General features: G+C 44.0%; 1 protein-coding gene across 3 annotated transcripts in view; it reads left to right on the top strand.

Moving 5' to 3' along the window:
• Htt (huntingtin) overlaps positions 1 to 26,150 on the top strand; it is a 146,220-nt gene that overhangs the window by 113,959 nt on the left and 6,111 nt on the right. For all 3 annotated transcript variants that reach the window (XM_050140892.1, XM_050140891.1, XM_050140893.1), the window contains 19 exons: positions 1,779 to 1,992; positions 2,913 to 3,058; positions 4,270 to 4,447; positions 5,377 to 5,472; positions 7,912 to 8,099; positions 10,529 to 10,655; positions 12,530 to 12,630; positions 13,461 to 13,615; positions 13,990 to 14,129; positions 15,178 to 15,260; positions 16,637 to 16,767; positions 16,902 to 17,031; positions 18,518 to 18,673; positions 21,945 to 22,135; positions 23,864 to 23,978; positions 24,092 to 24,305; positions 24,710 to 24,815; positions 25,622 to 25,784; positions 25,977 to 26,137. In XM_050140892.1, the coding sequence (XP_049996849.1) occupies positions 1,779 to 1,992; positions 2,913 to 3,058; positions 4,270 to 4,447; positions 5,377 to 5,472; positions 7,912 to 8,099; positions 10,529 to 10,655; positions 12,530 to 12,630; positions 13,461 to 13,615; positions 13,990 to 14,129; positions 15,178 to 15,260; positions 16,637 to 16,767; positions 16,902 to 17,031; positions 18,518 to 18,673; positions 21,945 to 22,135; positions 23,864 to 23,978; positions 24,092 to 24,305; positions 24,710 to 24,815; positions 25,622 to 25,784; positions 25,977 to 26,137 (2,795 nt within the window). The remainder of the gene's footprint in view (positions 1 to 1,778; positions 1,993 to 2,912; positions 3,059 to 4,269; positions 4,448 to 5,376; positions 5,473 to 7,911; positions 8,100 to 10,528; positions 10,656 to 12,529; positions 12,631 to 13,460; positions 13,616 to 13,989; positions 14,130 to 15,177; positions 15,261 to 16,636; positions 16,768 to 16,901; positions 17,032 to 18,517; positions 18,674 to 21,944; positions 22,136 to 23,863; positions 23,979 to 24,091; positions 24,306 to 24,709; positions 24,816 to 25,621; positions 25,785 to 25,976; positions 26,138 to 26,150) is intronic.

Raw genomic sequence — 26,150 nt, 5'->3', positions numbered from 1 at the left:
GCTCTTAATACTGCAACTTCCTGTGGGCCAAATATTCAAACATTTGAGTCTATGGGAGCCATAATTATGCAAACCATCACACCCCTGTATTATTATCTCATTGCTGTGTTAAAACATCCTGACAAAAAGCAGTTTACAGGAGGAAGGGTTTGTTTTGGTTCACAGTTCAAGGGTACAGTCCTCATGGCAGGGAAAGCATGGCAGGAGGAGCTTGAGGTGTCTGGTCACTTGGCATCCACAGTCTGAAAGCAGAGAGAGGTGAATGCTGGTGCTCCACTTGCTTTCTCCTTTTTATTTAGTCCAGGATCCCTGCCCACAATTAAAATGGATCTTCCCACCTCAGTTAACCTAAACAAGAAAATCCCTGATAGGCACATCAGAGGCTTGTCTCCTAAGTAATTGTAGATCTTGCTAAGTTGACCTCAGTATTATCCATCATGCCCACCATGTAGTGAGGTGCCCTATCCCCTCTAGATATAGAGGAATTCTTTTCTACTTACCCCTCAAATATCAGAAGGTATACTGTAGAGTTGGTCCAGACCTTGAAAGCATTAGTTCCCTGCTCTTGGCTCCACTACCAAGCATCCTTAAGCTACCTTAATGGGCTGCTTTCTTGCCCCAGTGAAGACAAGGACCCACAGCTCCTTGACATATGCCAGTGGGAAAAAGAGAAACAGAAACTGAGGTTAATGGGAGGTGTAGGGGTAGGGCACACAGGAATAGATCCAAAGTACAGGATTAGTGAGTTAAATTTTTTCATGTTGCTAAGTGGGCTATTAACAACTATGAAAGTTCCAGCTGTGACCATAGGAATGTCTGGTTTGAGGGTACTAATGATGAAGCTTGATGTTCTATTTGAAAAATTGTTGTCTTTCCCCTAACTCCTTAAATGGCTAAAAATATTGGTAAAATATAATAAAAACTATCATATGAGGCCAGGCATGGTGGCACATCCTCTTAATCTCAACACTTGGGAGACAGAGACAAGAGGATGTCTATTTGTGGCTTATTGGTCTACATCCAGGCCATTCAGGGCTATACAGTGAAAGTCTATCTCCAAATAAATAAATGAATAAGTAAAATTTGTTAAATTTTGTCATGTGAAATGCTGATTTTCCAACCAGATCTTTATCACACATAAGACCACCTTCCCTTGTTTCAGGCTAAAACAGTGCCTGGCATATTAGCCTTGGTGTACTGTTTATGTCAATTAAAATTTGTCATTCTAGAATTATTTCAGAGAAATCTAAGATCATAAAAGTAAAAATACTACTGTAAAATTCAAGTATGACAAAGAAGCCAGAAGTATTTTCTGAACGAACGTTAAATGGAATTGTTGATATATTTTTAATGTATATAATATACTTTTTAAATAGAAAATTCAACTTAGTTTTATCTTTTCTTTTATCTATTTATATGATAACTAAGACCCTTTCTAGATAATATTTTTCTACTTCTATTACTATAACAAGTAACTTGAGGCAAGCTGCTTTATAAGGAAAAGAGGATTATTTTGACCAGTAGCTCTATAGATACAAGGTCCAAGGGCTCATCTGGTGATGGCCTTCTTGAGGTCAGAGTCCCAGTGTGGTGCAGAGAATCTCCCATGGCAAAAAGTAAGGAGCCTGAGTGTCCATGTTTCTAGAATATTCTCACAGGCATGCCTTATAGTACTCTAGTTTGGATTATCTCAGAAATAAATGCTTGTTGCATTGGCTGTGTAAAGGAAAGCTTACCATCTTTGCTTTTGTTTGTCTGGCCTATAATGTTTGATCCAGGAGTTCAACCTAAGCCTTTTGGCTCCTTGCTTAAGCCTTGGCATGAGTGAGATTGCTACTGGCCAGAAGAGTCACCTTTTTGAAGCAGCCCGTGGTGTGACTCTGGACCGGGTGACCAGTGTTGTTCAGCAGCTTCCTGCTGTCCATCAAGTCTTCCAGCCTTCTCTGCCTATAGAGCCCACAGCCTACTGGAGCAAGTTGAATGATCTACTTGGTAATTTAAATATTGTTTCCTTAGATGTTTCTCTCTTTATGTGTCTCTGTCTCTCTGTCTGTCTGTCTGTCTCTCTCTCTCTGGAGTGATGGGATGGTGGTAGCAAAATGTGCAAGCCAGAGGGAGGCAAGGTCTCTCACTGAAGCTAGAGCTGCCATCTCTACTAGATTCACTGACCAATAGGCCTTTGGTGTCCTGCTGTCTCAGCTGAGGTTACAGGTGCATAGCCCACCTAGGTTTAATGTGAGTGCCAGGATTCCAGACTCAAGTCCTCGTGCTGTGCAGCATACACTTTATCCACTGGACCATCTTCTCGACCCAAGTCATCTTAAATTTTTTTAATTATTTTATGTGTATTGGAGTTTTATCTGCATATATGTCTGCATCACATGCATGCAGTGCCCATGGAGCCAGAAGTTGGCATCAGATCTCATGGGACTGGGGTTACAGGTGGTTGTGAGCCACTATGTGGCAACTGGGGATTGAACATAGGCCCAATGGAAGAGCAGCCAATACTCTTCAACTGCTGAGCTATGTCTCTAATCCCAGGTTATCATAGTTTTAAAAAGTATTTCAGATCCAGCACGGTGCTTCACCCCAAGCACATATATAGTCAGGGCTGTTGTTCTAAAACACTGGAAGGCTGACATAAATGAGAAACTGTACCAAATTCTTAACTCTAAACTGTCTTTGTTACTACTACTCTTGGACCCAGATTATCATGGTTCTAAGCCCTTCAGGAATACTGGCTTAGACTCAGGGCAAACCAGGTTCAGACTGTATATAGCACATATGGGTGGGCATGTACAAATGTGCTTTCTTGGTGTTAGCATCCTCAAATCCACATAGCCACGTGAAGCCTATGGAAGGGAAGGGCCTATGCTCACAGTCCGAGTCACTCATGCAGTCTCATGTTTCAGGTGATGCTGCATCATACCAGTCTCTGACCACACTTGCCCGTGCCCTGGCACAATACCTGGTGGTGGTCTCCAAAGTGCCTGCTCATTTGCACCTTCCCCCTGACAAGGAGGGGGACATAGTGAAGTTTGTGGTAATGACACTTGAGGTAAGAACAGCCCTGAAATGCTGTGTCTCTGTGAGGATAGGCTATGTGAGTAGCACTAAGATGAAAGCCAACAGCTGACTGAGTGTGGTAGTGCACGCCTATTAGCCCAGCTACTTTGGAAGTAGAGGCTGGAGAATTGTGGGTTCCCAGCTTGTAAGGATGTGTCTGCGTACAGAGCTAGAGCCTGTTTCAGTAAACCTTAGGCAGGAAGAGAATGCCTATTGTCAAAGTCTAATTCCTGACTTTACTGAGTCTTTCACCCTCACCACAACACCCACAGCGAACCAGGGAAGTCTGTAAGACATCCTCTTGTCCCAGTACTACAATCCTAAGGTGGATCCTAATTAAAATCTAGGCAGTGTTATGTTTTAAGTTGGGCAATAACTTAGGCATCTCACCCTCGGAAAATTGAACACTTGGCCCCTCAAAGTATGTATACACATGCTCTGTAGTTTTGTTACCTTGCCATATGACTACTAGAAAAGAGCTTCAACCAGTGCCAGAGCTGTGCACCCATCCTGAGCAAGAGTTGACTCAAGTTTCCTGAGGAAGTGTGGTACAGAGGCACCAGCTGAACCAGGCTGGGTTAGGTAGTCTTAGCTTGTCTTAGCCCAGTGGAGACTGGAAAGCAAGTGTATGTGTTAAGTACTGGGTGGCAGCTCCTAGTCATACCCTGAACCTCACAGGCAAGGTCATGGTGCTTGGTTCCCACAACAACGCCAAAGGATGAACTCTCTGTTCCCATTTTACACATAGGGAAGGAAGCTCAGAGAGGTTCAGAGACTTGCTAGAAGTCACTAGTCATAAATACTCCAAACTCAGCTTTGTGACTGAGATTTAAACAGATCCTATTTGGAAATCCAATGTTACAGGAGCCCTTGAGAAAAGCCTCTGCCTGGAGGCTGTGTGGCTCAGGACAAGTTTCTCTAGCTACCCAGGGTTCTAAAGGATAAAAATATCTGGGTGGTTGAGTACTCTAACAGAGGGAAAGCTGGAACTTTGAGGTATAGGTGGATCAGGACTGAATATTAAGAAACCTAGGAATGACAACCTAGAAACCTGGGTCAAAACCATTTTTCTAGAAGGAAGTTGGCTCATTTCTTGGCCTCTCCATCTTTCCATGGTCTTCCATAACTTTTAATGGCACTGTTCTCTAGAGATGCAGGAGACATAGAGTACTGGGTGAGCGTTCTAACAGTGCTTCCCTTTAGGCTCTGTCATGGCATTTGATCCATGAGCAGATCCCACTGAGTCTGGACCTCCAAGCCGGGCTAGACTGCTGCTGCCTGGCACTACAGGTGCCTGGCCTCTGGGGACTGCTGTCCTCCCCAGAGTATGTGACCCATGCCTGCTCCCTCATCCACTGCGTGCGATTCATCCTGGAAGCCAGTAAGTCCTTGTCTATGAATAACTTTGTCTTCACAAATACATATCAATCATGAATACTTTTTCTTCTTGTCTCCTATTTCCCAAGAACCAGTTAGGACTTGGAGTGGAATGGATGAATTATAGGTGCTGCCTCTAGAAGGCCCCATCTTTCCATCCCCAGACCTTGATATTACACTGGAACTTAACTAGAATTTACTTTTCTAGTTATTTTGTTTAGGAGTTCCAGCTTTTAAAAAATACTTTTTAAGTTTTATCCCTTTGATCTTTAGTCTTAGTTGGCTATTTGATGTTCTTAGTCCTGAATGATTATAAAATTAACAAGATTACATTCAATAGATGACTTCTGTTAGAGTTGAAGTGTGTGCTTGCATGCTGCATTGTAATGCTAATGTGTTGTAAAATAAAAGGGATTCATTCTTTTCAAGGAACAGTGTCCTCAACAAGGGTCATTAGCTAAAAATTTTTAAAAATTGGACATTATAGTTTACATGTTAGAGGATGTTTGAAGTTTTATGTTTTCAAATTAAACATTATAGAGTGGTGTTTTGATCTTTCATTGTTTAAATTGTTTTCATCTGTGCATTTGTAGTCAAATTGGAAGTAAAGATCCAGGGATTAATTTTAAAAAGCTAAGCTTCTTAGTCATAGTGATGCTTTTAGCAGTATTGGCTGGTAAATAGTCTGATAAAAACTCTCAGAGTGGAGATGGCACTGAAATGTAGAAGCCCAAGTCTTTGTGTATTCATGATTATCCAAAGCACTGATGCCTGCATTCAGTGTTATCCAGTGCTTTTACTTTTACTGAGATTGTCTCTAGAAATCTAGCCTTAAGTTGACATAGCTGTCTTTGCAAGTTTTTATGAGGCTGCACAGGTTTGGAGACTTGAGTAGAAAGAAGGGTTAAAGTGTATGTTCTGCTGTGATTTCAGTTGCAGTGCAGCCTGGGGACCAGCTTCTCGGTCCAGAAAGCAGGTCAGATACTCCAAGGGCTATCAGAAAGGAAGGAGGAGACTCAAACATACAAAGTAAGTCATAGGACCTCCCTACTCTTTTCCCCCTTCTGTGTTTCTTTGGGGCCTTCAATCATTCACAAAAGAAACTTGTGAAGTGGGACTCTGAACTCTACGAAACCCTCTAGAGCTCATCCAGAGGATTGAGGTTTTCTGACGATGGATGCATCCATATTCCTGTTTTTGTGTGCCCTGTTTTTCCGGTGAAGACTCCCTCTCCCCTTGGACGAACTTGGTTCATCCTACATCCTTCCTCACAGCCTGGATTTGTACCTCTTTTCTGGGAAGCCCCCATCTTAGTCCTCAGTACTTAACACATGACTCCTACTTGAGGATGAAAATATGTTTTTCATGTCTGTATTCCCAAAATTGCTGCTTGGCCTGTTTTAAGTGTACATTAAGTTTTGAATAAATAACTCAAAACACTAAGGAATTTGAAGTTAGTGCAGATACTCACATAGTATACTGTAACCTTAATGACTGTTTCAGACATCTCTTTTGGTAGCATTTGGTGACTTGTTTTGTGACAGGATATTACTCTGTAGCCCAGGCTGGCAGTGAATTCATGACCTTCCTGCCTCAACCTCCTAAGTGGTAGATGCTATTACATTGGAAAAAAAAATTACTGAAATCACCATCATTTAAAACTGTTCTGAACTTAGGCACCACATTGTCTTTTTCTGATCTTCCTTATTGCTTCTAGGGTAGTTGTGGCAAGACAGAACACATTTCACCAACTGAATTCTTGCCTCCTAACTAGGCTTCTAGAATGTTTTTAGTTCCTTGACCCTAGAGGCTCAAATAGTAGGAATGCAACCTACAGCTGCAGCCCTTCTCACACAGGTGGGAAAGCAGACACCATTGAATGTTTATCTTTCCTAGGGTCACTAGGAGCCTCAGCCCTGCTTTATTGCTCCAGAAATAGGTATAGAGAAATGCCTAGTCACAGCCCAGCATTGTGACATGAGCCTGTCTGTAATTGCAGCACTAAGGAGGCCAAAGTAGGAGGGTCATGAATTTGAGTTGAGCTGAGAGAAACCATTTTAAAAGATGGAGATACTTGGGCTGGAGAGATGGCTCAGTGGTTAAGAGCTTTGCCTGCTCTTCCAGAGGTCCTGAGTTCAGTTCCCAGCAACCACATGGTGGCTCACAACCATATGCAGTGAAATTTGGTGCCTTCTTCTGGCCTGCAGGGATACACTCAGGCAGAATACTGTATACATAATTAATAAATAATTTTTTTAAAAAAAGATGGAGATACTTATAAACAGAGCTTCCTTGTCTGTAGTCTTCCAGCTCCTGTTCCAAAATTTTAGGGTTCCATAGTGGCCCATAAGCAACGCCATTTAAGTATATGCAGGGTTCTCACTTTGTTTCTGTCTTGAGCCCCTGCAGTTCCTGCATTTGAGTTATGATTTCATAATTTCTTATTAATACCCACAAAGTGAGGAAACCTCCACCTCATAGCTTGTTTTTTTTTTCCCCCTAGCTGAGCAGGAGCTCAGGTAATTCTGTGAGGATAAGATGCAGGTAAGAAAATCAAGCCATATGAAGCACTAAGGCAAATGCCCACCATCATGAGAGTGGGCAGGTTGGCCCAGTGGCAGGAGATGACTTAATTAAGGCCTATATAATTATGCTCATCTGTAACTCTCTTGAGGTCAGTTAATGAGATTCTGGTCAGAAGAAGTAACTTAGGTTTTATTAAGTTTTTTAAGTCACCTCCAGTTAGTACTTTTTTTGTTTAATTTTATGTGTGAAGATGTTTTCTGCATGTATGCTGCACCACATGCATGCATTGCCCAAGGAGGCCAAAGGAAAGTGCTGGATCCCATGGGAGTAGAGTTACAGATAGTTAGGAGCTACCATGTGGTTGCTGGGAATTGAACCCAGGTCCTCTTAACTGCTCAGCCATCTCTTCCTTCCTAGTTGATGCTACTTGAAGTTAGTCTAATATACATCATTCTTTTAGCTAGGAGCTTAATTCCTTAAGTTTAATAAGGATCCTTTTTCTATACTAGGAAGTTGCCTAAATTGTTGAATCTCATGGGCAAGGGTAACTATCTGTCCATTTTCCTACTTGTTTAGTAACAAGTAGTTTTCTAATTCCATGCTATATTGAGATTCAGGAAATACGAACAGTCCCTGCCTTCAAGACTCTGACAGGACAGTTTGGTGGCTCTGGAATTTTCATCATCACTCTGCCTCTAAAATTTCCATCCAAGGCTGAAACTCAGGTTCAAGACTATTACTGTATTCCCCACAGAAATTGTAAGAATTGCTGGTTTTGGATGCATACCAGGTGGGCTTATGTGAGCAGCCAACAGTCTCGGTAGACTGGACAGGGGTTGGTAGGCTTGATACGCTCTTCTCCATGGGTATACAGAGGAAGGATAGCAGAGTTGCAGTGTGTTTTGACAGAATCTGCCCTCTTGATCGCCATTCTCTATGTAGATCCCAGTTATATCACTTCAGCCTGCGAGATGGTGGCAGAGATGGTGGAATCCCTGCAGTCACTGCTGGCCTTGGGCCACAAAAGGAACAGTACTCTGCCTTCATTCCTCACGGCAGTGCTTAAGAATATTGTCATCAGTCTGGCGCGTCTCCCCCTGGTCAACAGCTATACGCGTGTTCCCCCTCTGGTAAGTCATTGCTGAAATAGGATAGGTGGTATTTACTAGCAGCCTTGGGGTGGGGTGATCCTAAGACTGAAGTGGAATATTTTGGGGAAGATTCAGGAGAAGGGGGGCAGAGTACTGGAATCTTGTGCATGCAAGGCAAATGTCATACCTATCACTAAGGTACATTTTCCACCCTTGGTTTTTTTGTTTTTGAGATTATAATTTAATTATAATATTTCTCCTTTCTCTTTCCTCCCTTTTAACCTTCCCATGTGTCCCTCCTGATCTTTAAATTCATGGCCTTTTTATTCACTAATTGTTACTGTGTGTGTGTGTGTGTGAGAGAGAGAGAGAGAGAGAGAGAAAGAGAGAGAGAGAAAGCGTGTGTGTGTCTATTCTTAAATATAACCTGATTAGTCTGTATAATCCTCCCTGTATGTATGTTTTCAGAACTGAACAACCAATTGGTATGTTCTTCTCTGGTAAGGCCACCTTTCCTGTTTCCAGCTTTCCTCGATTGCCTATAGTTCTTTCTATAGGATGAGGCCTCCTGCAGACCTTTGATTTTGATATTCTTTTGGGGGGGGGGGGATCTTGCTCAATTTGATATGTAACCAGGGCTGGCCTCAAACTTGAGATCCTCTTCTCTATTTTCCTAATGCTAGAATTAGCTATAGGCATTCATGCCCACTTATCACACAATCTTTATTGCTGTAACCCTCTCTGTGGTAGTTCCAGCATTTTGCATGTGGGTAGTTGTGACACCTGTGACACCTGTATTGTCCCCCAGGCATTCTGTGTAGTGGTTATTAGCAAAAACACTGGGTTTTCAAAATGAACTAAAGTACTAACCTTCATTTCCACTGATGTGTTCATGTTGGATGTGATTCTGAAGTGATTAGACTAATTAATGGTAAACCTGAAATTTTACTCAATTATTTTCTTTAAAAGGTGTCACCTTTGAAGATTTCATACAAAGCTGGGCATAGTGGTGTGTGGGGAAAAAAAAAACAAAATGATTTCTGAGTTTTAGGCCAGCCTGGTCTACATTGTTCCAGTATAGCCAGAGCTACATAATGAGAGACCGTATCAGAGAGAAAGAAAGATTGATTCTTAAATTTAGGGACAAGCACTATTGTGGGTTTTCTCTTGAAATTTTCTTCGCATATCAGCGTAAAATAGACAGGCTCTTGGTTCAGCAGGAACTTAGTATGGGAAAAGGGTTAACAGCAGCTATGCTGACCTAAGTCTGCTGAAATAGCACACTAGACATATCCTTTCCTACAAAAATCCTCAACAAGAAAACAAAGCTGGCTCATAGCTGACTTAAGCCAGAACACAAAACTAGGCCCAAGGGAAAGGTACTTTTTTTTCTTCCTAGAATAGGGCATGTGCCTACTGCTGGGCCACAGTCTCTGCATGCGTGTATTCGCATGTAAGATCCTGGAAAAGTTCACATTTAGAAAGTGACAGTCATTGGACCTTAGAGTTGCAGAGGCCCATTTTGAGTACTGTGGCTTCACTGTGCTGGAAGTACTTACAGAAAGAGCTGTGGACATTGCGAAGAGCACAACAGAAGTCCAGGAGATCATCCAACATTGCTGCATGGGTTTTAACCCTGGGCAGGAAGCATTCTGTGGAGACTGTGCAGGAAGGCAGTATAGAGGTCATAGAAGGTTATAGGGGATCTGCCTACATAGGCCATGTGCTGTAGGTAAAACTCCATCAAGTGCTTTTAATCTGCTCCCTTGAATGCCCTGGGTTCAAAGGCAACTGTAGCAAGCATTGCAGAACCTCCCCTGGGCATGCCCCAGAGACTTTTATGCTTGTATAAGAGATTTATAGAAGGCTTTCCTATGATAAAGAGAGCTTGGTTGTAGGAATCTAGGGAGGCTCTGTTAGGTCCTCATGGCTTCACTGAGGCACATAGCTGAGCTGGCAAGATGGTCTTGCTACTGGAATAATATAGGATGTGCCTCAGGGTTTCGTTTTGTGCATGGTGCTTATCCGTATATCTAATGGCAGAACTCAACTTGTCAGAATTAATAGAATGAACAGTAGGGTTGGCCTTGTGCCTGATTGCCAACGCATATTTATACACGGGACTGAACTTCATTAGTGTTTGCCTTTTTTCTAACACACATTAATGTTTGTGGGCACCAGCATTTCCACAAGGAATCTAGCTTGTGTACAGCCGGTCTGAAGGTGTAACAAGAAGAGGATTGGCTTTGGGAAGGCAGAACAGAGTGGTGGGAGTCAAGCTTGGGCTTAAAAGTTCTAGCAAAGGGGTGGGAGCCTTTTGTGGAAAAGCACTGGCTCTGGAAAAGCCTGTGTGGGTAGTGAGGGGAGTGCAGCTGGCTCAGTGGGGAGACTAGTTGAGATAAGGGGGGGGTCTCTTGTTTTCCTAGTGGCATCTCCATCCAGTTGTTACTCTCTTTTCCTCTTCTCAGGTATGGAAACTTGGGTGGTCACCCAAACCTGGAGGGGATTTTGGCACAGTGTTCCCTGAGATCCCTGTAGAATTCCTCCAGGAGAAGGAGATCCTCAAGGAGTTCATCTATCGCATCAACACCCTAGGTACCCCACAGTCCTCCTCAGTCCCCATATACCACACACATGCCCGAAGCTCTAGGGTAGGGCCATCTCATGGCAACTGGAAAGGTTCTGGGATAATGGGAACGGAACAAACCTTCACACATTTCACAGCACATATGGAATTATGATAAGAAAATAGACCTAGGTGCACATAGATGAGGCAGTGTGTGTGGTTGCATATCAGGCTTTTTGAACAAAGATACACATGTAAGAAGCCAGATCCTGTCTTCATATTCAGACTAAACTGTACTACAAGTGGGCTGGAAATATGGCTCACTCTGTAGTGTTTGCCTAGCACCAGTGAAGACCAGAGTTCAGTCTCCAGGGCTACAACAACAAACTGTAAGTAGTGGAAGTGATTTCCTCTGTCTGCTACTTTGACCTCGCATTCTCACTTAGGTCATTTTTCTCCTATGTGAAATGTGCAACTTGGGGAACATGGCAGGCTAAGTGTCACAGGAGCCAGGGTGGTAGGATGAGGGAAGATAGATTTGGCCAGACAGCCCCTCTCATCCCTTGGCTGAACAGTGTGGGACCCTCAGTGCTATGGCCTATAAAATGGGTATTGTGTCCACTTGATGTGTTTGCTACAGATGTGATCATGAAGAATATACTTAGTGTCTTAGCAGCAGCTAAGTAGTTCTCCTGTCAGGCTTCTTCTCTGCTTTCTGAAGTACAATCTAAATTCCCTTCCCCTGCTTTTTTTTCTGGATGAGGGTGTGTCTTAGCCACTGTTCTATTACTGTGAAAAGATACCATGAACAAGGCAACTCTTATGAAAAAAAAAAAAAAAAACATTTAGTTGGAGGCTTGCTTTCAGTTTCAGTAGGTTATTCCATTATTTTCGTGGTGGGAAGTAGACAGGCATGTTGCTAGAGCAGTAGCTGAGAGCTTTATATCTTGATCCACAAACAGTAGGCAGAGAGAGAGAGATACAGGGCTTGGTGTGAGCTTTTCAAACCTCATTGTTTTCTCACAGTGGCATACGTCCTCCAACAAGGCCTCATCTCCTCACCCTTCTCAAACAGTTTATCAACTGGGGGCTAAATATGCAAATATGGGGACCAAACTCTTTCAAACCACCACAAGGTGTGATTGGGTAGTGTGATTATAATCTTCATAGCCTTCCCCTGCTGGGGTATTTCCTGGAAGAGCCCAGGTACTTGATCCACTGTCTGATCCATGTTAGTACCTTAGGCTTCTTCAAGTTTTCTTATTCAGATTTCAGCAGCCTACCTCAGTTTCCTATGTCCGTAAATTAAACAGTTTATCACTGTCCCCAGTAACTTCTGAGTAGGAATCAGGCAACTCTCATGAAGAATTGTTTTCCTGCCTGTCTTAGTTATATGTTTCTGTTACTTTAATAAACACCATGACCAAAAGCAACATGGGAAAGAAAGGGTTTATTTCTCCTGATAGCACAAAGGTCTATCCCTGAAGGAAGCCAGGACAGGAACCTAGAGGCAGAAACAGGAGTAGAAGCCATGGAGGAATGCTGCTTACCAGCTTGCTCACTCCGCCTGCTTTATCAAAGCATGTAGGACCCCCACCCCAGGAGTGGTACCACATATGTGGGCTGGGCCCTGCTGCACCAATCACTAGTTAAACAAACTCCCTTCAAACTCACTTGAGTCTGGGCTGCTGAACTTGGCCTATGCCTCGTGACCTTGATAGCATAACTGACTTCCACGTACTACAGTGTCCTTCATGGTAAATGGAGAGACTGGTATTCCCTATGCTATAGGATTGCCCTGAAGAACTTGCGCTAGGAACATCACTGAAGGCATTATATTGTCAGTGTTTTTTCATGGATTTGGAGAGTTGGGAAACTATCTAATGTAATGATTGATTCCCAGGGTGGACCAGTCGTACCCAGTTTGAAGAAACTTGGGCCACCCTCCTTGGTGTCTTGGTGACCCAGCCCCTGGTGATGGAACAGGAGGAGAACCCACCAGAGGTGAGACTTCTATAGCTAGAAGGTGGCTAAGTAGGAACCTGTAGCTATGGCAGCTTGGTGACTGTTTGGGAACAGGAAAGCAGGCTGATCATATCTCAGCTGATCATATCCACAGTAAAGACAAGCCCTCTGAGAGGCTTGGAGACTGAGGTTTCCAGTAGCTAGGATGCAACTTTTACTATGATACCTTCCACATCAGTGATCAATAAGATTGTTTTCTGTCAGCACTTTTACAGTCTGTTGTTAATTTATCACTATCTGAAGGAATATCATTGAACTAAAACAAAAAAGGCTATGAATCCAGGTCATGTTCTTGTTTCTTGTTTGTTTTGTTTTTAATTATCTTAGAGGTTTTGTTTGCTTAGTATTAATGTACACCATGCTAATAAGACATGAATAACGACCATATTTTTGTATGTTCAAAGTACTGGGATATGAGCCCTTGGTTCTGAGAGATGTGAAATGAACTTGTGGAGATGACATAAGAGAGTGAATCTATATAGGTCACAAGTCGTCAAGATCATCTTCCAACGTTTCTATAACTGCCAGGTTGCCAGTGTTCTCAAATGATAGTATTTAAGAGCAATGTCCTCTGAGGTAAATGCCTATTTGGAGTTCTGTGCCAAATATTTGCATACTTCAGGTTTACTCCAAGGTCTAGGTATATAGATGTGTGACCAATACAAAACAAACTTGAACAAAAACAGGACTTAAGGAATCCAATTCTCCTCTCTGAAGCCTTATGGTCCTTGGGCTCTATGTGAAGTAGAGGCAGAATAAGTGGTTGGTATCTTGTTGTCATGTTGTCAATGTGTGGACTGTTCCTCTAGGAAGATACAGAAAGGACCCAGATCCATGTCCTGGCTGTGCAGGCCATCACCTCTCTAGTGCTCAGTGCAATGACTGTGCCTGTGGCTGGCAATCCAGCTGTAAGCTGCTTGGAGCAACAGCCCCGGAACAAGCCTCTGAAGGTTCTCGATACCAGGTTTGCCTGAGTTTCTATGTGGGCTACATTCTATTGCAGAGGATGGTGAGGTAGCCCACTCCACTTTTAAATTCCCATACCCTTTCCTTTGTTAAAAGAATTGATGTAATATGTGTCTGTGGCCCTGCCCAGGGATATAGATCCTAAAGTGATTTTGGTCATTAGTGACAAGCTGAAGATTTAGTGTGAAATTGTATGAGCTTCACTGGGTATTCAGGCTCAGACTTTTGGGTCAGAAATAAGCACCTGCTGCAGGGTTTGCTTGCTGTTACACCAGCTGCTTCAGGCAAGTGAAAGAGAAGTCCTGGTGGTTTTCATTCCTGTGATGTTTAAAATAAAGCAAACATGTTTTTTCTTTTGGTTCTGAATTTTAGATTTGGAAGAAAATTGAGCATGATCAGAGGGATTGTAGAACAAGAGATCCAAGAAATGGTTTCCCAGAGAGAGAATACTGCCACTCACCATTCTCACCAAGCCTGGGATCCTGTCCCTTCCCTGTTGCCAGCTACTACAGGTACAGGAAGGAACTAGAACAAGAGTGTGGCTAGCATTCTTTTTTTTAAAAAAAAAAAAGTTTGTTTATTTTTTATATTCATTGGTGCTTTGCCTGCATGTCTGTGTCAGATCATGGAGTTACAGACAACTGTGAGCTGCCGTATGAGTACTGGGAATTGAACTCAGGTCTTCTGGAAGAGCTGTCAGTGCTCTTAACTGCTGAGCCTTCTGTCCAGCCATGGCTAGCATTCTTGCTGTGGCTTAACAAGAAGGCTGCATGCTGAGTGTATTGCCCCCATTCACAAGTCTCATGCTTTGTCTGGACTTGTACCACCATAAGCACCAGGATGTATCTTGCTTCAATGAAGAGAATTTTGTAGGTTCTTTTTCTTTCCATTGTGTTTATTAATTGTACAAGTTACTGTGTTGCATAAAGACATTTTCGTACAAGTGCATAATGTATACTAAATGAACCCCCTCCAAAACCTCCGTGCCCTTCCCTTTGCCATCACCCTCGTTACTGTTGAACAAACTGCTTCAATCTTATAATTATCTCATTCTTTTAGGAATTTAAGTACCTTGAAGACTTTATTTGGGGAAGTTTCTGTATGGAAATTCAGTGTGTTGTGTATCTCAAAATGATTTTGGGAACATTAAATTTAACAGAGCAGTGTGACTTTAAATGGCCATGGGCCTAGACCTTGAGGAGCCTCTGTCTGGGCCAATAGAGTGGGTGAGAAATGACATACTTGCTCTGTAGAGTCTAGAGAAAGGTGTGGATAGATGGCTATAGGAACTCAGAATACAGCTCTAAGAGCATCAGAGTGCCTTGGGGAGAGAATGGGTGGTGTGAGATCTAACACTGTTAGCTTGAGGCAGCCATAGGAAAAGAGTCTAGTTTGCCTACCAGGCTTGCCAGCTCAACAGGTTGCCAAGTGACAGTACTCCAAGACCTCCTGGGCCTCTGTATATCTGAGCCATCTTGCCAATGAAGAGGATAACCGGATTGGGGAAACATCTGTCCAGCCAGTCAGGGTCTTATGCAGTGCTATGCTGATGTTTTACAGGTGCCCTCATCAGCCATGACAAACTACTACTGCAGATCAACTCAGAGCGGGAGCTAGGCAACATGAGCTACAAGCTGGGCCAGGTCAGTTACACCATTCCGTTGCCTCCTGAGGATTACAGGCTGAAATTATAACCAGCCTTGTCTGTCCTCAGGCTTGAGCCACATACCACACTTAAAGAAAAGTTTTATTTACATACTTTATTCTAGATTTCAATATATTTTGCATATAAGCATGCAGATGTGTATAAAACATAGTGGAATGATATGAGACAGGAGAGAGCTAAGAAGCATGAAAGGTTAGGAAGGACAAAATAAAGTCAGCTGAGAGCTGCTCAGTCAGATGCAGCACTGAAAGCTTCCTGGCTGCTAGTTCAGAGAGCAACGAGTGCATAGCTTAGCAGGTAGCATTACTTTAGTAAGAACAAATAAGGATAGTTGACAGCTGCTGACTACAGGGGTCAGGGAGCTGTGGTACCTGCTGCTTTTCTAGACAAACCCCTCTGTTCCTTCCTACCTTTGCAGAGAAAGTTCTGCCCTAAGATAAGTCATAGTGACAGAATATGATGTGCTCTTCATGGAGTGTTTCTAAAGATGAGGTGATAAACAAGATGCCTGGGGCCCCTAGGTACATGACCGTGTTCAAGGGTCCCATGTCCCTGACTATATCCCTTCTGGCTCTGTTACATTCATTTAACTCTGCTTCCTTCAGTACTGGAGTTCCAGTTCCAGTGTCTGTAAGCTGAATATAGTAAGACTGTGTGGGTTCATTTTAGCCCTGCCTTGCCTGGGATACCATATCAGCTATCAAAAAAAAAAAAAAAAAAAAAAAAGCTACTAGGATGAACTGCCACTTTGCATTTTGTGGAAAGAGAGCAAGGAGCTAGGTGTGGAGAACATTGGCAACTGGAATTTATCCACAATTCTCAGCTTGCCTTCATTGAAAGTATCTGAGGTCATAAGGGAAAATGCAGGAGTGTTTGTAGAGGAGCAATCAGAAGGGAGGTCAGTGCAAAACCCACTTCATCTGGAGCTGCATTTGGGGGCTTGGGGCTCTTGGCTGCCCTTTAAACCTTCCTAAAACAATTACATCTCCAATTGCATCCTTGGAGAAATATCTCTAAACAATTAGCCCAGAAAAGCAGGGTCTACTCCTGGAAAACACAAATGAATGGGAACCAGGTTTATAAAGTCTGTGTATGGTCCCCTTTCTCCAGGGACTGTAGTGTCACTCTCTGGAACCTCTTTTACTTCATACTTTTTTCAGACACTCATTCAAGCCTTGAACCTAAGGTCAAAGTTTTTCTGCCAACAGTTTAGCCTTTGTATCCAAGGGCTCCTCTGACAGCACATATAGGTCTGAAAGGGATAGATCATTACAGTGGTCTTTGCTCAGAGTTGTGGACTGGCTTGTACCTACCCAACAAGAACTTTAAATCTGGTTCTTGCTTCTGTGGCAGGTATCCATACACTCTGTGTGGCTAGGGAACAATATCACACCCCTGAGAGAGGAGGAATGGGATGAAGAGGAAGAGGAAGAGGCTGATGTTCCTGCACCAACATCACCACCTGTGTCTCCAGTCAATTCCAGGTTAATACTGGCTTTTTTTAAAAAAAATAAGCAATTTGAAATTTCTTCTCAATCACTTGATATGTTTGGGGTCCATCTTGAGGTGAACCTCTCATCTATGTATGGGGAAAATATCCATGTTTCACACTCTGCAGAAAACACCGTGCTGGGGTTGATATTCACTCCTGTTCGCAGTTTCTGCTTGAATTGTACAGCCGCTGGATCCTGCCATCCAGTACAGCCAGAAAGACCCCTGTCATCCTGATCAGTGAAGTGGTTCGATCTGTAAGTTTACCTTCCCCTCTTTCCCCACACCCAGAAGCATGTGTGATGCTGTGCACACACATGCACATACATACACATACACACATGTACCAAATACACTCCACAGACACATCATACAAATACCATAATAGATGCACTAGATAGATACCATATACATAAATGCATACATACCATACTTGTATGTGCCATGAATTTGCTAGATACACAGAGAGACACATATGAAGACATAGACACATACACACACATGCATACATTCACACACAACACACACAACACCTGGTTTGTAATGTCTCAGAACCTGTAAAGGAACTCCTACATACTCCCAGGTCTGGAGCCACCGAGTGTTTGAAGTTGGTGATGGTGACAGGACAGATGTTCTTTTTCAGATCCAGAGCAGGTAAATGCTCTCAAATGTAGCACCAGTGTGTAATATGCCAGTTGCTGTCACAGTTCCAAAGGCCCACCTTATCTGTCTGTCTCTTCTAGGGTGGTGACAAACAGCTGTGGACTCCTATACATTACCCTTCTTATTAGATAAGTAGATAGGTCAGATAAATAGTCTCGTGGTACTTTGTGCTCTTCTGTTACAGCCCCAAACATAGGGTGTTTGTTTTATGAGTGACATCTATCAGTATTGACAGGGCTGGAAAGAAAAATTGAAAGGCTCTAAAATAGTCGCTTGGTCTTTTTAAAAGTGATAGTGGGAACTGGAGAGAGCAGTAGTTAAGAGCACTGGCTGTTTTTTCTGAACCCAGGTTCCATTCCAAGAACCCACATGGGGGCTCACAACCACCTGTAACTCAAGTTCCAGGGGATCTGAGTCCCTCTTCTGGCTTCTGTGGGCACAGCACACACGGTATGCCAGCATACATGTAGGCAAAGCACCCAAACACATAAAAATAAATAAAAAACAAATAGATATATAATAAATAAGTGATAGTGGGGCCAGCAAGATGTCTCAGCAGGTTAAAGTGCTTCCTGTGCAGCAGATCTGACAGCCTGAGTTTGATCCTCAGAACTCACAGTAAAAGGAGAGACCTGACTCTCAAGAGTGGTTTCCTGGCTTTCACACACATGCTGTGTTTTTGTGCACACCTACACTTACACACATACATTATCCACACACTCATTGATAATAAATTAAAGTAACAGTGATAACAAAGAGAGAAATGATTGCCCATTTCTTGCTCCTAGGAGTTTTGAGCACATGGCCCTGTATTAATGGACATTGCCTGAAAATGATCACCCTTGTATATGTGGCAGCTGAAATCCAAGCTCTTCCTCCATCTGTAGTGTATATGCAAAGGCATTTTTAACATGATATTCTGTTACTACTTCTACGTTCTGTATTTTAAGTCTCTCCAATCAGTACTGAAGATTCCCCTATTTTTTCCCATGCCTTGCCACCCACTGCATTTTAGACTACATTTTTACATTCCTCTGGGTGTAATGCTCTTCTTCTCGTTCTGATCTTGCATGTCTCCAGCTTCTCGTGGTGTCAGACTTATTCACTGAACGCACCCAGTTTGAAATGATGTATCTAACGCTGACAGAACTTCGGAGAGTGCACCCTTCAGAAGATGAAATCCTCATTCAGTACCTAGTACCTGCCACTTGTAAGGCAGCTGCTGTCCTTGGTATGGTGAGTGAGAGGTGGTGCAGAGGCTGCCCCCATTGAAGCACTTAGGACTTCTCTGCTTTGGGATCTGGTGTTGGTCAAATGTGCTGCGTGCATCTGCATACTTCAAAGGCCTGTCCCAGGGTAAGGTCCTTGGCACATGGGAACCACAGCTCTGGTCAGCTAAAAGAACTCAGTACCTGTTGGTATCATCCCCACAGGAAACCGAGATATTTTGTGGTGAACATGGTTGAAACACCTGTGCCCCTTGGCCTTTATGCCATTATAGTAGGGTACCTCTCCAGGACAAAAAGTGTGAGGGCACTGGGACAGCCCAAATATTGGAACCATGCCTTGCGTCCATGGCCAGTCTATCATCTTGACAGCTCCACTCCATTTCTCTGGTAGGGTCTAGATCCCACTGTATTGTTTGACTTACACGGATCTTCCCTGGTGACCCATCTTCATAGTACCCTTGCACTCCCCCATTGGGGAATGTAGATATCTATCCTTGGCATCATGATTGTCTTGGTCCAGTTGTACTGCTGTCACAAAACACCTTAGACAGAGTAATTTATTGACAACAGATATGTACTGGGAAATCCCAAATCAAGGTGTTCTTTGGATACCTGATACCTAGATTCCCCCACTCATCAGCATTCCTCATTATTCTGCTGCTGGTTATCAGAATTTGGTTAGTACTACTTGGTTTTGCCTTTCCTGTATACATACTAGGTGGTTCTCATAGAAAATATGTCAGATACATGCATAAAAATAATTACCTGTGTGTTCCACCTCTTGTTAGTACATATTGGAAGGGCATCAGCATGGCCAGTAAAGTAAAGTGACTCTAGACTGTTGGCTCAGGCACTTTCGCCCTTTCACTTAATGTTAAAATATTATGTTTTTAAATTAGCTTAAAATTTATCATTAAATGTTAAACTTATCATCATGTGTTTAATATATTTTTCCTGGAATCCATTTTTGTAATAACAATAGAAACTTACTTGTTCAGGGCTAGAGAGAGGACTCCGTGGTTAAGAACACTTGGTGCTCTTACAGAATACCTGATTTCGTTTCTAGCACCCACATTGCCAACTTACAACCAACACCTTCTTCTGGCTTTTACAGGTTCACACAATGTGCATGCATATTTAACATGTGGGCACATATACACATACCACATACAAAAACTAATTTTTACAAAAAGAAACTTACTTGTTCAATAGACACATGAGTGGCTGCTGTGCATGAAGTGGTTGGGGCTACTGGCGGGAGTGGTGTGGGTGAGCCTGTTTGCGCCCATTTTCCATGTGCCATATATGCCATATCTTCCCTTGTTAGAACCTGTTGTCACTGTACCTAGAGGCTAGCACAGGTATACAGCATGGGTGGCCATGCTTAGCATCATCCAGAGAACGGGAACAATGAGCACTTAGTCCCCCTGTGCGAGCACACTCTTCAAAGCAGGCATCTTCTGGGTGCTGTCAGGACTGTGTCCTTGTGGGAGGTCTATTTTCCTTCATGGGGGGAATTTAGTGGCTTGACTTTCCTTGTAACTGTGGTTTTGTGCTCAGGCCCAGGTTCCTCAGGCAAAATGTAAATCAAATGCATCAGGCAAATAATGGTGATTTTTTAAAGAACAACCCCAAGGCGGAATGGTGACTGGCTCCAGTTCCCAGCTCTGTGTACAGAGGCGGCTGTCCTTGAAGGCAATTGTCTTCTGAGAGGCTTTCAGCTGCCCTGTGTTACTACAGATGGTGTTGCACTGCTGCATTGCTTTTCCTGGGGAAACCTGAGCAAAGGTCTGCTCACCTCAGATAGATCACTGATGATCCGAGTCCGGCTTGTAAACCAGTGTATTTTTTGGCTTTCCTCATATAAGCATGGATGAAGACTTAGGTATTGGAACTGTAGTGACTTCAAAACAGCTGCATACTAAAACGTAACGTAACCCCCAAGAGCTGCAGAAATGGAGATGTAGCACCCTTCTCCCTCTTCAGTTAACCTTCCCAAGTCCAAGTGCAGCTGGGTAAGGATTATGTGCAGTATGCTGAGGTTCAGGTTTTGGTCCTTAGCTACCCATGCTATGAGGAAACATTATAGTTCTGTACTTGAGAGTCTTGTGTAGATGCAGGTATACATGGCACAACTGTATCATGTCCAGAGGTCAGTGTTCCACACCATACATCCAAACTGTCACTGTTCTTTGCTCACTGCAGCCTTCAACATCATATCCTGGTGTTATGCTTAAAAGAGTGTGGTTAGAGGCCTTGGTTGTATCCTGAGGAAGAACACATGGATATGGGAAGGGGGATGAGAAGGAAGTAACTGGCAAGGATTGTTAACCTTCTTTAACCCAAGACCATTAGATACAGACTCCCCTGGAGAGGGTTGGGTGGCCTCTTTGTTTTGTGATAGCTCTGACTGTCCTGGAACTCACTCTGTAGACAAAGCTGGGCTTGAATTCGGAGATCCACCTGCCTCTGCCTCTTGATTGCTGGGATTAAAAGTATACACCTCCACCACTAGATGGCTTCTTCTGTCATGAGACCAAATGAGTCCTCAGTCAGCCTTTCCTGGTAGGGTGTTTGGTAGGTCAGTCAGACAGTGACGTGCTGCTGCTGGAGTGCATTACACAACAGCAGTCTTCACTGCTGGAGGAGTCCTGTGTCAAGGTGTGTGCTGGGTGTCTGGGCAAAAATTCCACTGCCACACTTAGAATACCCAGAGAAAGTGATACCATGTCAGTCCAGGTTAGCACAAATTAGTGTCAAGAGCTCCACAACTACCAACAAGCTTTTGCTAGGAGGAGCCAGACCAAAGTTAATTATAGTGAAGAGACATGAGGCAGAATTAGCTGAGGGAGAGAATTCCTGGGTAAAGCCTAGAAAACCAGGTTTGAATACTGTTCCAGAATAGTCATACAGAACACAGCTCATTCATCCAGTAGGTAGACAAGGAGTAGACAACACATATGAGATGTTCTACAAAGGGCAGCAGAGCTCAGAATCAGTGTTGTCAAGGCAGGTTACAGGAGCACCCTACAACTCCAAAGGGGAAAGCAAGTGTAGGCACAAATCACATTTTCCACATGAGGTGGATCCTCTCTCAAATTCAGATTTTTATATAGGGTCAGCACTGTACACCGACCTTTCCGGCATGGTATCCTGCCCCCGTGTGACTTCTGTTGTGTGCTAGATTATAGCCAGGCTCTTTCAGTTTCAGGGATTCAGGCCATTGGCAGTTAGCAATCAACCCGTCTCCAGCAACTCATGTCTGTGCTTGTATTCAGGACAAAACTGTGGCAGAACCAGTCAGCCGCCTACTGGAGAGCACACTCAGGAGCAGCCACCTCCCCAGCCAGATCGGAGCCCTGCATGGCATCCTTTATGTGTTGGAGTGTGACCTTTTGGATGACACTGCAAAGCAGCTCATTCCAGTTGTTAGTGAATATCTACTGTCCAACCTCAAAGGAATAGCCCAGTGAGTGGGGCTGGGCGGGTGGGCTTTAGTATGGTCTTAACAACAACAAAAATAAAAAATAAAACAGAAGAGCCCTGTTTGACTTTAAAAGTATATGCTAGAACTGGCATAGTAGTGCATGCTTATAATCTCAGCATTTGAGAGGCTGAGGCAGAAAATTTGGCATCAGCTTGAAACTAGCCAGGGCTACAGATAAGATCCTGTTTCAGAAGTAACAAAGTATTTGCCAGGTTCTAGTAGGTGACAGGAGTGTACCTATTTTAGGAAATAGTAGCCATGAGACACAAGGACACAAGTATATGTCAGAAGCTTTCATCTCTAGCAAGATGAAAAGTCCTGCCTTGCATCACTCTCCTACAGCACTCAGCACACTGATGTGGACCAGCTTCCTTATTCTGTCACCAGACTTAGCTTCCTCTTTAGTTTCTGATCAGCCCCGTGTTTCCTGTGAGACCCTTTACTCCTGCTCTAATCTCCACCTCCCCCTAAAGTTGTCTTACATACAGCTGCACATGAGTATATTGCTGGTCCTTTTGATAATAAGTTGAGCCCATTACAGCTCTGTTTTAGAAGCAGAGGGAGGAGCTGTGGCCCTGATGGAACACAACTGGGCACTTAGAATTTGGGACATGAGTTAGGGATGAGAAGGGAGTTGGAGGAAAAGCCGGCTGTTCTGTGGTGGATTGTCGATTGAGAAATGCAGAGTAAAGTTAAAAGTTTGGAGATGGTAAGGTCTTAGGCTGACAGACATAACTGCTGACAGGTGAGCAGAAGTACATTTCAGGGGCCCAACAGTCAGCGGCAAATCGAGCTGGGACAGGGATAGCGGCTTGTAGGAAGGTGCTTTCTTCCCTGTAGTCCTTGCTGGATAGTAGCTTACATGTGTGCAAGGTAAGCAAACAGCCACCCCCTGCAATTCCAGGTCCTGGCCTGGGGTAGAGTTGAGCAGGTTATGTGAAGGCACAATCTGCTGAGGAATGAAGAGGACAAAAAAAACTGGGGCGGGTATGAGGCGCTTACAGTGTCCAGTCAGATAATAAGTAGACCTTGCTTAGTGCTTTGGGCAGAGAGTCCCATGTCACATACAAAGCAGTAGCCAGTTCCTAGATGTGACATTGTCATTTGAATACATCTGAAAGGGTAGAAGAGATGATGTGTGGTTCCTTTATTTATGGTGACATTGATCTAAATCATATGCTAGCCAGGTCCCTACTGGCGGTACCAACTGATGATCCCATGATATAGAGTGTTACAAGTTAGCACATGCCACACATCCTGAGGAAGCATCTTAAACATGAAGAATCTGCAGGGAGAGTCAAGTGGCCTATGAAGAGGTACAGCATTGGGCTGGAGAGATGGCTCAGCGGTTAAGACCATTGCCTGCTCTTCCAAAGGTCCTGAATTCAATTCCCAGCAACCACATGGTGGCTCACAACCATCTGTAGTGGTCTGGTGTCCTCTTCTGGCCCGCAGGCACACACACAGACAGAATATTGTATACATAATAAATAAATAAATAAATAAATATTTAAAAAAAAAAAAAGAGGTACAGCATTCAGATGGTGTGCCATACTGAGGCCATGCAGTTCTGGAAACCGTGTAGTCACTGGCACGGCCCAGGGTTCTATACTCGATAGATGTGAATGGATATGCTTTAAAACTGTTTCCACTGCAGACAGCCAGGGGTGCTATGTGTGACTAGGTATGATTTCTGTCTCCCATTCTCAGCTGCGTGAACATTCACAGCCAGCAGCATGTGCTGGTGATGTGTGCCACTGCGTTCTATCTGATGGAAAACTATCCTCTGGATGTGGGGCCAGAATTTTCAGCATCTGTGATACAGGTGAGACAGCTTTGGATGGGTTCTATTGGACACAGGCGGGCTTCCTTGTGAACTGTACCAGTGGGTCATTGTGCTTTTGAGGAGGATAAGAACAAACCTTTCTTCTTGTCTAGATGTGTGGAGTTATGCTGTCTGGAAGTGAAGAGTCCACCCCCTCCATCATTTACCACTGTGCCCTCCGGGGTCTGGAGCGTCTCCTGCTGTCTGAGCAACTCTCTCGCTTAGATACAGAGTCTTTGGTCAAGCTAAGCGTGGACAGAGTCAATGTACAAAGCCCACATCGGGCCATGGCAGCCCTAGGCCTGATGCTCACCTGCATGTACACAGGTGAGCAAGTTGTAAGGGTCATCGACTCACCCAGGGCCTTTGTGCGTAGCCTAGCTTCTAGAAAGTGAAACAGGAACATACTCAGCATCACAAGCCAGGCCTCATGGTGCTGTAGCTTTATTGTGACCCTAAACCAGCCCTGTTACCTTTCCAGAAATTCTAGGGCCCAGGGCAAAGGAGCAGCTCACATGACACCACCATGTATAGGTTTCAGAGCTGCCTCTGGCCACCACATCCCTGAAAGTTGTAAGAAAGTTGAGGTGGGTCCTACCTTGCTAGGAACTCTAATCACCTGTTTTTGAAGGGTCTATGTTTATCTGGTCAAGTCCTATATGAGTCACCAAATGCTAATTTCAAGCCTCTTAGGCTTCAATTCTATAGCGGCCTGAGTGTTTCTATTTCAGGAAAAGAAAAAGCTAGTCCGGGCAGAACCTCTGACCCCAGCCCTGCTACGCCTGATAGTGAGTCTGTGATCGTTGCTATGGAGCGGGTGTCTGTTCTCTTTGACAGGTAAGAAATGCAGCACAAGCCTACCTCTAACCTCCGTAGTCAGAGCAATTGCCTCTATGTGTAATTGTTCATCCTCTTAAACTTTAAAATGCATCTTGTGGCCATTTTTCAATGCTTGAATATTCACAGAGCATCACTAGGGGACAGCTGGACCCATGTAGGCTACAGGTACTCACTGCCCTCCTTGATCCCACAGTCCACTGCTAAGGAAATAAACACTCCTGGGAGTGTGCTCAAGTGCTATTGGTGGGCTTGGGCCACATCCACAGGAAGGCACAGCCAAGTGTCTGCGTCACTTGTGCACTTCTCAGCTGTACACTGCAGTTGTGTGTGTATTAGTGGGATAGTTGTAGGTCAGCTCTCTTTCGGGTTGTGGGTAAGGGACAAGTGTTGAATGTTGAGAAGAATAAACAGGAACAAGTGGTGCAGGCGGTGGGGGGAGGATCTTTGATGGAAAGAAAAACTCCTGGTTGACACTAGTGCTCTCATATAGGACATGTAACAGTGAAAAGTTCTTGGAGCATTTTGATGTGGAAAGTCTCTTCTATAATGTCACCACCCCACCCTATTCCTGCTGTTCCTTTATAGTGCCTTCTCACACTCTGCTTTATTCTCATAGTGCCCAGATCAATCAGGGCAGCGAAAGAAAAGCCTGTGTATCACCTTCGAATTTTAAAGCTCATATCCTAATTGTGGACTGAGCCCCACTTGGAGCACCCCTATATGTCAAGGGCCTCTGAGCCTCAGTCGTGTTGCTCTGTGGGCAGGAACCAGGGTGAAACTCAGATCAGCTCCCTTCCTTACAGGATCCGCAAGGGGTTTCCCTGTGAAGCCAGGGTCGTGGCAAGGATCCTGCCTCAGTTCCTAGACGACTTCTTCCCACCCCAAGATGTCATGAACAAAGTCATTGGAGAGTTTCTGTCCAACCAGCAGCCATACCCACAATTCATGGCCACTGTCGTATACAAGGTGAGGGTGTCCATGTGTGGGACAAGGACAGAGCAGGGGGTTGAAAGCAGAATCATTTCCACACTTCCAGTAGGTCTGTCATCAGGCCTAGACTCATCCTGTAAGAAGGGTGGCAGCTGTAGCCCCTGTCACTCTATTCCCCCCCCCCCCCCCCCACAGCCTGACCTGTGCTCAGGATTCTCTCATCTCCAGGTTTTTCAGACTCTGCACAGTGCTGGGCAGTCATCCATGGTCAGGGACTGGGTCATGCTGTCCCTGTCCAACTTCACACAAAGAACTCCAGTTGCCATGGCCATGTGGAGCCTCTCCTGCTTCCTTGTCAGCGCATCTACCAGCCCATGGGTTTCAGCGATGTATCCTTCCATG

This window comes from Alexandromys fortis, unplaced genomic scaffold (genome assembly GCF_014885135.2).
Source record: "Alexandromys fortis isolate MF-2015 unplaced genomic scaffold, M_Fortis_MF-2015_v1.1 scaffold_7, whole genome shotgun sequence".
NCBI classification, from domain to species: Eukaryota; Metazoa; Chordata; class Mammalia; order Rodentia; family Cricetidae; genus Alexandromys; species Alexandromys fortis.
The sequence above is the reverse complement of the archived record's forward strand: the minus strand, read 5'-3'. Positions and strand labels throughout refer to the sequence as shown.